The sequence below is a fragment of the Rhizophagus irregularis genome, chromosome 23, assembly GCF_026210795.1.
Source record: "Rhizophagus irregularis chromosome 23, complete sequence".
Taxonomy (NCBI): Eukaryota; Fungi; Glomeromycota; class Glomeromycetes; order Glomerales; family Glomeraceae; genus Rhizophagus; species Rhizophagus irregularis.
In genome coordinates this window covers 3,283,211-3,297,850 of record NC_089451.1, presented here as the reverse complement: position 1 = coordinate 3,297,850, position 14,640 = coordinate 3,283,211, and the positions used below count along the sequence as shown (strand labels likewise).

At 27.0% G+C, this 14,640-nt stretch overlaps 1 protein-coding gene across 1 annotated transcript; it reads right to left on the bottom strand.

The window, feature by feature from the left end:
• Positions 1 to 3,788: 3,788 nt before the first annotated feature.
• On the bottom strand, positions 3,789 to 7,841 carry OCT59_015661 (uncharacterized protein; the record flags this gene model as incomplete). Its single annotated transcript, XM_025328366.1, has 6 exons — positions 3,789 to 3,971; positions 4,054 to 4,218; positions 4,309 to 4,468; positions 4,548 to 4,623; positions 4,695 to 7,737; positions 7,821 to 7,841. The coding sequence occupies 6 exons, from the start codon at positions 7,839 to 7,841 to the stop codon at positions 3,789 to 3,791; spliced, it is 3,648 nt and encodes a 1,215-aa protein (XP_025166952.1).
• Positions 7,842 to 14,640: the final 6,799 nt, after the last annotated feature.

Sequence of the window (14,640 nt, the reverse complement as noted above, 5' to 3'; positions counted from 1 at the left end):
AGAAGTATTTGTTCAATAAAAACAAACAAAATGTTTCATTAAAATTAAAAAAAGCATGTGATTTGCCGCCCAATACGTTGATCGGCCGATATTGGGCTGTCGTGGCTGAACCTCGCACAAATTAAAGTTACCTATAAAAAAATAGTGTAAAGTCGTACCCTGAATATGGATTAATACATTTTGGAAATTTATGTCCTTATATGTATGTGACGTTTATTGATGTTGATTTCTAAAAAAAAAAAAATATGATCGTACGCAAATCTCGGAGTTTTTTTCTTGGCTATTTTCGGATACTTATTATGAATATTTATGATGACACGATTGACACGAGTTTACGTGATCTGCAAAAGATTGGCGTGCAGATACCTGATACTGTATATTCTAATTGCTAAATGGAAATATTTTTTAATTACGTAATTCCCAATAATCAGCATCACTAGACGGATTTACTATATTCACTATATTTGCAAGTCTATTTAAGTACCTTTGCAGGATTTTTTTTTTAGCAAGAAGTCGTCGATATTATAATCTGGATAATTAATTTTAAAAAAATTTATATATTTATTTCTATTTAAATAATATAAATGGATGTTGAACTAAAAAAAGTTTATATCATAATTTTTAATATAAAATTGTAAATAATATATCATATACTATATATACGTATATGTATCTCAACTATCTCAATAATATCTCATACTCGTCCCATTAAATACTCCGCTCTAGTTGCAGGTATTTTTAGCGTATGATTAAACTTTGAAAATTAGTAAGTGCATGGCGGCAAGTATAGTTTAATAATAGGATAAATCTTGTAATTATTTACATCCCAAATTTGTATCATCAAATGTAGAAGTTGTTTATCGTTAAATTCTTTGTATAATTATGCAACGTAATAATAATGATGACTCTCACAAATTATTACCCTTCCTCCAGTTGTATAATATTAATTTAAATTTTTCGATTTTTAGGAAAATAAAGGTCCGATCTTTTTTGTATTTCAAGTTCTCGTTCGTTACTTGAAAATTTCTAAAATTTCTTACTTCTGTTTTTAATTCTCGCCGTATTTTAGTAATGGTTATTTATTTGGGGACTATTGGTGCTAAATTAAACATTGTTTCGTTACTTCTTTTGATTTTCTCTTTATTTCTTCCTTATCATTTATTATGGTTCTTACCCATATTTATAGATGCCGTCGGAATTTGCCGAATCGAAATTACGGCATTTTAATATTTAACAAATCATCAAGACCAGCATTATAGATTTACGGATTACAAATTATCTACGGCATAACCAGAAAATAAATATTTACTTACCTTGTGTAATTTTTGTATTTTTGACATTAAATAATTACGGCATTACGACGATTTAATATATTACGGTATAAGCTTCATATGCCGTAATTTAATTCCGATGGTAAGTATACCCATATTTAAAATTTCTGTGAATTTTTTTATTGATAAAAAAAAAATATTATTGTAAGAACATTTTTAGTATTAACATAAAATATATTATTAATAAATATGCGTTCATTCTATTTTCATTTCGGTCAGTATAAATGGAAAAAATTAAAAGTATAATACAAATACATTTATATAATAAAGGAAGAATATACATTTATGGTCAATCTTATTTTTGGACTTTCTAGTTCATATAGTTCGCAACTATTTAACTTTCTGGACTTACAGTACGAATTGGAATTTACGGAAAGTATTTACTAAGAATTATTTATATACGAAACGAACTTGAAAGATAGTAATAGCCAATAGCTGAATTTTACGACCATTTTTTTTTTAATTCATTAACAATAAATGTTAAATTTGTTTATTAGCAGATGGAGTTAAAATAAGTGGTTATGAATTGTGACTTGCGACATTTTACATATCAAGAGTATTAACAAGAAATAATTTACTTCAGCTTGATAACAATATTACATATGACCCTACCAGGTAAATAAAATTAATTCTTGATATAAATTGATAAGATTAAACAATTATCGTTTAAAATAGTAATTCCAGGCGCTATTATTGATAGAAATATTTATTTGTCATCACGTAAACTATGTAACATGACTTGTAAAAGTAGCCAATATTTAAATTTTAACAATTTTTTCATCCTGTAATTGATTGAATAGGTTAAGATATAATTATTATATTTAAGCGCGTTGGCGAATTTTTTCGTATTAATGTATAACCATAATATAATTTATAAAAATATTTAATTTTTATTCACCTGCGATGCGTAAGTTTACACAAGTTCACGTAAATTTTCATAAGAAATTTACAAAAACTTTACAAGCTTACGCATATTTACACAAATTTACGTACTAAGTTTACGCCCCGTCACAGGGTTACGCCTAAAAAAATTCTTAAATTCCTAATGTGGATTGAATTTCCTTCTACTGCATTCTTTTTTGTAGAGTGTAAAATTTAAAATTTGGGATTGAAAAAATTAAGTAAACTCGCTATTTTTTTTTTTTAAACTTAAAAATCATGTGTCACATACATAAAAACGTATAATGTATATTGTATAACCAAATTGTAAATACTATTAATTAGCTTCTTGTTTTTATGAAGTTTAGGCCACTCCAATTTAATAGTTTGTTTAACGTACCCCACCCCCCTCATTTTTGAAAAATTTTTAAAAATAAACAAACATATGTTATATCACGTGACTTATAATAACATCACCGATCTGTATAATATTTAAAAGAATTTCTTTCCAGTGTAATTGAATCTACCAAAGAAAATGGTATAATTAATAAAAGTAATATATGTAAACTTATTAATTGCATTATCTGTAATAAATTAAGATGTATTTTTAGTAAAAATGCATTGAGTGATAAAGAAAAAACTATGTTTATTTTTAAATGTTTACTTAATTTGACCCCCTCCCCCCCTCAATTTTTATATAAAATTAGGACGTTAAACAAACTATTAAATTGGAGCAGCCTTAATGATTTAATATTGTTTTGAATTATAAGAATAGTAAATATTAAAAAATAAACAAGTTCAATAAATTTTGTATAAAATTGTTACTTACTGACTAAAAACTCAAAATTTGTTATTTATTTTAATTATTTGATTAAGGTTATTTACATTTTCGGATTTATTGATTTATTGATTTTACGCAAAGGAAATTTTTCTTCTCATATATACTGTATATATATTCAAATTATTTGTGATAAAAAATTTAGATTCTCGTGACCCGGCCGGGTCAGTTGTTCGAAAAATGGAAATTTTTTTTTTATAGTAAAAAATTTTTATCACGTGATTTTACTTTTTGGCCAATGTGCGTAAAAAAAATTTTACATATGAAAAAATTTTACATATGTAAATTGTAAAAAAAAATGCTGGCCGGCCGGGTCATTTTTAAAATTTTATGTCACGAGAATCTAAAAATTTTTTTTGCCTGGCCTAAGCATAAATTTTTTAACGTTTAACTCTAACCTTGTTGCGACTTATATATTATTGTCCGGAGCGAAGCGAAGGACTATATATGTTTACGCACTATGATGATCTATGGAAATAACGTGTAAATTTTCAATCACGTGAGTTTCTCTGTCCAGGAATTCCAAGGCGTTATGCTGCTAATCAGCAGAAAATTACCGGAATTCCAAGGCGTTATGCTGCTAATTAATAGAATATCGCTACATCTTTATTATTATACCTCGCTCCGGACTTACAACGGTTCCCGTTTCCTAGTAAATATAAACAAATAAGTTATAACCACTTTTAATATTTATTAGAGATGATATTTAATATACAGTACATAGTGTAACTAATTATAATTTATAAGCTACTAATAATATCTTTTAATTCAAGCAAATTTTCTGTTTCTTTCCTTAAAAAATACTTGTCTTTAAAAGTTTCAGGAATGTTATTTGTGTAAGACGGTATTAAATGATCCATTTTAGGAAAATAAATTTTTTCTTTACGATCACAATTGGGAATAATTCTTACATATTCTATTTGCTATAGAAAATAAAGGAATGACAATGTTATTTTCTGTCATGTATACTGTGCATATTGAAAGAATGAGAATAAAATTGCATACCATGTCAATAGAATCCTTTTTTGTTTCAATTGAAAGTTGTATTTTATTATGTTTATTTAGGTATATGGAGCGTAATGGCACATATAAAATCCAACCTAATCCCTCAAGTTCTAATAAATCCTCATATGTTAAGACATGTTTTTTTTCTCTATTTTCCATATAAATCTTAATTGAAATTATAGAATTATTCACATATTAGTTGTTGTTAACTAATTAAATTAAATAAAGAAAATATTAGTTGTTAATTACACTTACTGGAATTTTTTCAACTACAAATCTAATAAAACAGTCTGATGAAATTATTTTTTTGATATTTATTTTCCAAATTATGTCATAGCAATTTTTTTCAGTGGGAAAAATATCAGCAATAGAAAATTTGGGTAATCTTAAATTGTTTTTAAGAGATAATGTACGCCTTGAAAACAAATTATTAGAATCATTAATTTATATATGATTATCTAAATCATAAATAGTACTATTATAAAAATATTTACCTATTTAAATTGCTTTTTTGAAATTGATAATTATAATTAAATTTCATAAGATTGGACATAAAATAAATCCCTTGTTCTATAAATAATTGATTCTATTAAAATGCAGTGATTAGTTTACAGAATATTATTAAATTTGAATGTACTTACCTCTATACATATAAAGGTCAAAATAATTACTAGTAATTCCAAGTTGAACAAAGTTATTAAAATATGATTTACATAAGTATAACCAAAAATCTGAATATTTTTGTAATAAATAAACTAATAAGATATCTTCATTTGGAACAAACAATCTATCTAAATCTGATGCTGCATCTTCATATTTTTCTAATTCAATATTTATTTTGCATCTCATAAAAAGTAATGATTTATCATGATTATTAATATTAGTGGATTGATTAACATTAGCAAATTGGTTAATCTCAGCAATAAGATTATGATAATTTGGTGAACACTTTAAATTATAATCAATATTAGAAATTTGAGAAAGATAATTGCTTGAATCTTTCAAGTACATTTTTTCTATATCATTATTAGGATCCAATTCAACGCATTTTTTAAATGCTGCCATAGAATTACTATTATCTTCCATTATTATAATATATATTAATCCTTTACAATAATATGCTAAAATATTTGAATTATCCAACTGTATGACACTATTAAAATCTGATAAAGCTTTTTTGTATTCTTGAAGAGCAAAATATCCTATTGCTCTTCTATTTAAAATATGAATATTTTCTGGATCTATATTAGCTGCTTCTGTAAAATATAATATAGCATCATTATACTTTTCCATTTTACTTAGAATTTCTCCATAATAACATAAAATTAATGAATCTTTCTCATCAATATTGAGCAATTTATCTAACATCTTTAGATTATCTGAGAATTTTCCTTGCTTTTCATAAATATAAGCACAATACTTAAGACATAAATAATTATCAGGATCATTTTGTAATGCAATGTTAAAATTTTTTAAAGCATATTCACTATAATTATTATTATAATAACTAATTCCAAGCATTGTATATGAATTACTTGTTTTAACATTACAATATGTTAAATCTCTTACTGTATCATTATAATTTCCTTGTTTAAATTGTATTTCTCCGCGAATATGCCAAGCAATTGGTTTTATTCCTTTTAATTTAATAGCTTCATTTATATATAAATATGCTTGTTTATAATCATTAAGACATCTATAAGTATAAGCTAAAATACATCTCATGGAATAACTTTTCGGAAATATTTTAAGGAATTCTTTACACCAATGTTCAGCATTTTTATAATTTTTTTCTTTTAATTCTCGAATAGCACTTAGATATGTTTGATGCCGTTTTCTTCCAATTTGAAATATTGATTTTAATGATATATTTGAATTAAATTTAATTACTTTTAGAAATTTCTTTTTCTTAGTTAATATAAGATCAACTTCTGAATCACTTGAATCACTATCATAATGGTTAATATTTGTTGAATCTTCTTTTTCAGTTGAAGGTAAAATATGTCCTGATTCAAAAAATTGTGAATACAAATGTTTGTAAATAACATTCTGTGGTAAATATCTAATATCATTATCTTCAATATTTTCTCTACATTCAGGGCAATTTTTTTGTTTCAATTTTTTTAAACTATTAAATGATAATATATGTTGACATTTTAAAACACATAATTTGTCTGTTGGTTCATGACCAATTGGGCAAGTCATTTCATTTGCAATCATTTCTAAAATTTCACCCAATTTTGAAATGTTTTTCGTTAAGTTTGTATTTTTCTCTTTTCCCTTTCCCTTTCCTTTTTCAATATTATAATTTAATAGATTGAATTCATCTGTGCATTTTTTTTTAACAAATGTTAATAAATTTTTGAATTTTTCTGAAGATTCTGTTGTTGAACTGTTACCATTCAATTTTTGAACGTATTGATCAAAATCAATTTCAATCAATGAAAACATTTGATTATTAATATTATGTAAATGAAATAATATTTCAATTGCTTTAAATTGAATGAAACTGCTTGGAGCTCTGTTAAGTGATTCAATTGCTAAATAATAACAAAGACCATGAGTGGATTTTAGAGTGGATCTTTGAATAAGGTTTTGTGCAAGATCTAATATTCCAAACCATAAAGTATGTGGTAAAGCAAGAGGTTCATTTTCAGAAAGACCATTGATGAAACTTCCAGTATTTCTTAAAACTTTAACAAGTTTATTTGATACTTCATCAAATTTTGATTGAGAATCTAAAATAGAATTTTCAGAAACGTTACTCCATTCTTTTTCTAGATAACTCCAAAAATATTCCATTAATACCATTTCTTGAAATTTTTTACTAATTATATTTTCAGTACCACCAGACCAGTTGAATAAATTATGTTGAATTATCAACATAATTCTCCAATCTATATAATAAGACGCTACTGGATATTTAAAATTTAATCCCTTACGTAATTGAGTGAGCATCGATAAGATCGAACAATTATCATTTGGAAGAGGAACCCCGGGTGCTAGTGTTGATAAGACTCCTGGTGTAATATTCAATGCAGTCTTAAGTACTTCCTTGGTTCTTCGTATAATTTCTTGAAACCAAGTCTCATCATCACGTAAACTATGTAATGTATCTCGTAAATGAATTAATAAGAAGTCAATATTATAATTTTGTTTATTTATAATACCTTTATCTTCTTTATTATCATGTAATTGATTGAATTGATTAAATCCAGACCTAAAATTATTATCAATTCCTTCTTGCATTACTTGAGTTGTTTTTTTATGAATTTCTGCAAATTTTGCTAAAGAGCTATAAGCTTTATCTCGAAGCTTTTTACTTAAACGCATTGGTGTTACACAAATCTTTTCCAACACAGCAATCCAGGTACGAATATGTAATTCTAGTCTGATCATACTCTGTTTTCCATAATAATCAAAATGCGTCGGATCTGCTAATGCAACCAAAGAATTTCGAAGAACTTCATCTGAAAATTGGTTAAATGGATTTTCAAAAAGTAATTTAAGAGCGAATAGATATTTTAATTTTGATAAATTTTTAATAAGTTCTTCCGCCTTTTTATCAGGTGTAATAAATCCATCTTGTTCTAACTCAAGAAGGATACAATTAGTATTGGATATGTTTTCAAGCAGAGGTAGTCTGAACTCGATGGAACTTTTACCAGATGATGAACTTCCATTCTATATATAGTTGTAATATAAAGTAAGCTTATTAATTATCTTAATTAAACAAAATATCCAATATTCGTACAAAATTTATTCACCTGGTTTGAATTTCCTTCCATTTTTTATTTCTCGCTAAAAAACACTAAGTCCAAAAAATATGAATAAATTAAGAGCTCATTGTAATTATATAATTTATATTAGAGTTTTGTATGACCTCCATTCCATTGTAGTATTGCCATTTTTTTTTATTTAAAGACTGTAATACACAACAAAATATTTATCAGAGTACATACACCACAATTTCTGTGTATGGCAACAACACTGTACATACGAGTAATAATCGACGATCATGTGACATTTACATTTAGTAACGATCCTAGCATCACTTTATTTGCCAGTGTAAGACCTAAGCCCGTTATAAATCACCTTAAATAATTCTTTATTAATAATATAAATAAATACAATATATGCTTGGTTTAACAATATTAAATATAACCTAAATATTTATCTAAATAAATCCCAAATTCGTATCCATGGATTTTCACAAAGTTCAAATTTGCTACTATTTATATAAATCTAAAAATACTTTCTCCAAGAAGTATCCTGCGCCTTCTAACACTATGTTTTGTGGCAAAACCAAAAATTTTAATTTCCAAAAATTTTATTTTCAAACGAACTGTCTACTTCAGTACTTATCATTTTTCATGTTTTTGAAATTTTAAATTTTCCTTCGTTTTTTAACCTTCAAATCACTTGCCAAATATGAATGTTCTCTTTCGAAATGATCTGCAACTTGAATCACCTGATAATCCTAATCACCTGATATAATACTTTAAAAATGATCTACCAGTTTAACGACATTTAAATGTCATACAATTTTAAACTATTAAAAATTTATACACTAATTCTAAATGTCAAACTGCGCCCCATAATTGATTTTACTAAGTAAATTACGGCATTACACCGGTTACACATGCCGGTTACGATTTCGGATTATCATTAACGAACGGTAGAATGTTTTAAATTTTTAAATATTATTATGTTATGTACAGTCACGTCCGAAAGTGACGCCCGATTTAAAATTAATGCCAAAAATGGCAAAACTTTATTGATTTTCATTAAAATTCACATAAAAAATAATTACTAAAAATGGTTAATAATGTGTTGGCCCTCCCCTTGCTTCTAGTACTGCATTTATTCTTTGTGGCATTGAAGCAACAACCTCTTCAAAAATGGAGCAATCCAAATTTTCCCATTCTTCACTTAGTGCAACTTTAAGTTCATCCACAGTTCTTGGAAAGACTTTACAACTCTGGATATTGTCCTTTAACTGCTTCCAGATGTTTTCTATTGGATTTAGATCGGGAGAATTTGCCGGCCAATCAATAACCACAATTTTATTCTTCTTCAACCAATCCTTGGTTATTTTCGCGGTATGTATGGGTGCATTATCCTGTTGAAAAATTGCAGCCCTTCCTGTTAACTCATGAACTGTATGCTGAAATGGATACAGATATGAATTTAGGATTCTAATGTAAGTATTTGAATTGATTTTTTCATTTCCTTCTTTATTTTCATCACAAAAAATTAATGGCCCTTTTATCCCTCCTGCAAAACATCCCCAAACCATGACTGATTTTCGACCACTTTTAAAGATAGGTGTCAAGCATTCAGTGTTAAACCTTTCCCCTGTGTGTCTCCAAACTCTTATTTGTCGTGACTGCTTGCCAATCTCAACACTTGATTCATCTGAGAAAATAACTTGTGCCCAATCATAAGCTGTTTTTTCTTTATATTTTTCACACCAACTAATACGAGCTAATGCATGCTTTTCTGAGATAAAGGGTTTTTTTGCAGCAACATGGGAATAAATTCCAACACTATGTAATGCTCTTTTAGCAGTTGTAAGGCTGCAATTTAAATCTAATGTATTAATGACTTCATGTAAAGGTTCGCGTCGATCTTGTGTAACTTTGTTTATGAGTGCATTTTTCTCATTATTATTGAGAGCAGGTGGACGCCCCGATCTAGGTAAATTTTCAGTTTTCCCTGTCTTCTTGTATCTGTCAATAATTCTTCTTATTGTGGTGGGGTCACGACCAATTTTTCTTGCTATTTGTGCAGGGTTAAAATTCTCCATATATGCTAGTATTTTTCCTTTATCTTGAGAAGTTAACTCAGTTCTATGTGACATTATTTTTTTAACTTTGCAACGCGTTTATTAGGTTATGAAATTGTGAGAAAAACATTTAAAAATAAAAAAAAGGGGGTATAAATAATGTAAATTTTGTGTATCGTAACACCGTACAAAATTGGGCATCACTTTCGGACCCGACTGTACAACACCTTTCTAATATAATTATTTCCAATATATTGTTTTCTTATTAAATCTTTCCAAGTTCATGACATAATTTGACGATTTTTTAGCACTATAATATCGTTATTAATGACTTAAAATTTTTAAATACGAAAAAATTAATGCTACAACGAATTTTATTATCACGAGTTAAATCTGAGTAAATGATTTCCAGATTATTGTATAACATTTTAATTAAATGGAATTTTTCTTGAATGAATATTTTTTAATCATAAATGTCAGTTCGTGAATCGTGATTTACTATTAAATATGAGCCTACTATATAGTAACCAGGCATGTGTAATAGGGATGGGAGCAGCTCATCGGATCGGCTCCAGCTCAATAGAGTGATTAAACCGACTTGGAGCGGCTCAGTCTAAACCGACTCAAACCGACTCAAAGTGACTCAAACGGTTCGACGTTTTTAATAACAGTAAAAAAAAATTTATTTTTCATTTTTTTAGCTAAAAAACGTCGTGTTCGACGTTTTTAATTAAAAAAAAAAGGTTTTCTGAGTTTTTCAGCGAAAAACGCCGGGTTTGAAAAAAACTTTTTTTTATTTTTTTGGCTAAAAAGTGTCGGGTTTGACGTTAATTGAAAATAAACTTTTTTATATATTTTTTTTCAATTAATTAATGCTGCTGATGACCCAGAATTTTTGGCCAACCCGACGGGTTGCCTGAATTGACCAGTTCAGGACTTGCCTTTATAGAATTTTTTTTCTTTTTTCTTAGATTTCGATTTGTACTGGCTATTCGTCAAAGACTGTCTTTCATTCTTTTTATTTTTTTAGAACTTTGATTCTGGTTTGGGTATTTTTTTGTTGTGTCATAAAAGTAGAGTATGCAATAGGTGCAGATTTTGGATAGTAATGCCTTTCTTATCTTGACTTCGAACTAGACTTTGGAATTAAAGTTCCTTTCTCTTTTTATTACGATCAAATTAATCAACCAATTCAAGTTTTTTATAACAAAAAAAACATTCTTTTTAACGTTATTAAATTAAATATTAATAAAAAAATAAAAAATCAAAATTTAATATTTGAAAAAAAGGATCACTATAATTTACTACGCGAAATTTCCAAAATTCGCAATACTCAAATAATAATAGATAAAATTAATAATAGTAAATAATAATAATAATATTAATATTAATAGTAATAACAAATTTTAATAAAACATACTTTTGTAAACTATTTAAAATAATTTTATGATTTATTTAATTCTTTAATAAAATAAATACATTGTTACAGTAATTCAAGGAACGGTTAAAGTTAAATAAACCGGCTCAAGTCTATAATTAGCAAATTACAGCTGATTTCATAATGTACAGGACACTTGCAAATTTTTACGCCGAGAGTTGCCGGTTGTCTCCTGTTCGGCAAATTGAAAAAAATAACGAACACATGATTATCTAATATCACGTGATAGCTTTTTTTGATCCAAAGTGTAATTGATTGGCTGATTAGCTACCGACAAATCCGACAACCTGACAACTCTCGGCAAAATTTGAAATTTGCCAAGTGTCCCGTACATTATGAAATCAGCAGTAATAAATTCTTAATTCCGGCCAGAATTAAATGATTGGCACATGAATTTTCCTTTTTGGAATACAGTACATTGGAAAGGGGATCCTTAACCTGTACCCCGGGTATAGATTATTATCCTGTACCCCCCTTTTCCTTAAATATGATTGGTTTAAAATTGAAATTATCAGCCATAAAATTTATTGGATGTTTTTTTTTGTGCAACATTTGCCTTAGAAATATTTTTCGTTCGCGCGAAAAAAATGCAAAACTTCAAAAATATTTTAATTTCATATTTAACAAAAAAAAAAGAAAAATTTCAATATCTTTAATATTTTTAATATTTTTAATATTACATTACATTTCAAATTAAAATAAAATGTTTAATATGTATTTTATTAAATTTAATAAAAAATAAAATACGAAAAATTTTTATAGAAAACCAAGAAATACTTTTATTCATTCATAAATATTCAAGTTAATTGAAAAAATTAGTATTCAGTAGACTTACTGAACAATTTTATGTATTGACAAAAGCCGGTTTAGTTTAACTAAAGTGTTGAAATTATGTTACAAAATATAAATATATATACGCGCACAGTAAATTCCATTGCAAAAAATAAATATAACTTCACAAACATCCATGCTAGCTTGGTGAAAATTCATATCTAAGTAGTTCCATACCCATTAAACAACTTTACTTAATCAATAAAGGCCAGTTTTGTTTGACCAAAGTGCTTAAATTACGCCATAAAATATCTGCACGAATATATTACAAAAAATTAGCATAACTTCACGAATATTCAAGCTAACCTGATGAAAATTAATATACAAGTAGTTCTATACCTCGTAAACAACTTTACTTATTCAATAAAGGCCAGTTTTGTTTGGCAAAATTGCTTAAATTACGCCACGAAGTATCTGCACGAAAATATAACAAAAAATAAGTATAGCTTCATAAATATCAAAGCTAGCTTGGTGAAAATTAATTTTTAATAGTTCCATACCTGTTAAACAGCTTTGCTTATTTGATAAAAGTCAGATTATTTGTAAAATTATATGTAATAAATTTTAGATAAAAAACGCGTCTGTTATCAAAAATAAAGTGTTAAATGTGAAAAATATTCACAACTTTATAAATAATACTTCATATCCAAGTCAATATTAAATATTATCTAACTTTTTAAAGCTTTTAAAATATTTAAAAAATAAAAAAAAGAAAAAGGAAAAGAAAGTGGGAAAGGAAAAGAAAGAGAGTGCGCGCGTATTGCGTATAATGATAACTGGTAAACAACAAATAAATCCATGTGGCTGGGGCTGATGTGGCTGATGCAGGGGAACAGGATAAGAAGCGTATACCCCCTGGAACAGGTTAAGATTCCCCATTGGAAATTATATAACGTCACGTGATACAAATGGTTCTGAACCGAACCGAGCTGGACACTGTGAGCCGACTCCAATATCGTGCTCGAGCTGCTCCTTCTCAAGTTTTACCATCCCTACATTACACAGACCTTAAAAGATATTATAAATTCTTATTTTCATGGAAAATAATAATTTCAAATTTATTGAATAAGGTATTGAATTTTATTGTAAATAATTTCTTTATTTAATATTATTACTGAAATTAATTAATTACTTTCTGTAACTTACTAATTCGCAACTATTTAGCTTTCTGGGCTTACAAAAAACTTTTAAAATGAACAATTTCTATCTATAAATTCAAAAATGACAATAGCAATAGCTGAATTTTATGGTGATTTTCTCATTCATTGATAATGATGCTAAATTTGTTAGATGGAGTCATCGTTAATTAAAGTAAGTCAGTAAGAAGCTATAAATTGAAACTTGCGACACTTTACTACATATCAAGAAAATTAACAAGAAAGAATTTACTTTATCTCCGCAGCTTGATAACATATTTTTACTAATATTTTTTTTTATTTAAATCTTTCAGCTAGTTTATTCTAGAAACAGTGACTTTGGGATATATAAAGATGTTTAATGTCGGTTGACGCATCAGATTATTTGCTTTTTACTTAATTTTTAGGAATGAGATCATTTTGGAACTCTTTAGATAGCTTCATTTCGAAAAGGTAAAATAAGGTTCTTCATTTACTGGATTTTTTTAAATTTTTTTTTGTCCAGAATGCTTTCGCATTCTTTCTTTGTTTTAGGTAGTAATTCTGTTACAGCCTCTTTTGAATATCGTAAGTCAGGTTCTAGTAAGTACAAAGTAATTTTTTCTTTGATTTATTTTTTTTTTATATTTAAAAATTAATTTTTATTTATTTAATTGCTAATTTGCCACTCAGCGATACAAAATGATCGGCAATCTATAATTAATCTCGTCGGACATTTTTATATTAAATACTATTGCTTCTGAATGGTGTTTGCACAAGTTTAAAAACGTTTTGTTGTAATATAAATGCCCTAAAAATACATTAAAAAAAGGTGTTACATTACTTAGGTATAGTTTTATAAAACTGGTAAAATTAAAACATCGCCAAAAAAAAAAAAAAAAATTTTTTTATTTTCTTTTTTTTAAAACATTATTTTGTTAATCTAAGCAAGAATATACCATATATTATATAATAATAATGCAAAAAAACCTTGTAAAATTTGCAAAATTCGTGTAAAGTTACCTAAAATATGAGCTGGAATGGTGACTTCCTCCATAGTAAACTCTTTAAATTTTATAGCAAATGAAAAAAAATTTTTTTTTTGTGACATATTCACGTTTTGCATTATTTGATTGGTAAAGTATGGTTACATTAAGCATGACTTATGTAGGACAAAATCAGAGTTGAAATGTGCCGATCGACGTCATTTATATAAGAACTTGCGACGGATCTACTAATCAATTTTGTATCGTTGAGTGGCGGATTGGCAATTAGTTTATTTATTTTATCATTCTTTATAAGTTCCGTTCAATGTAGGAGAATTTTATAGTACTTTAACTATACCTTCTTTACATATCATTGCAGAAAATGATGTATTTGGTATTGTCAATCGAATAATCATGTGACTGACGATC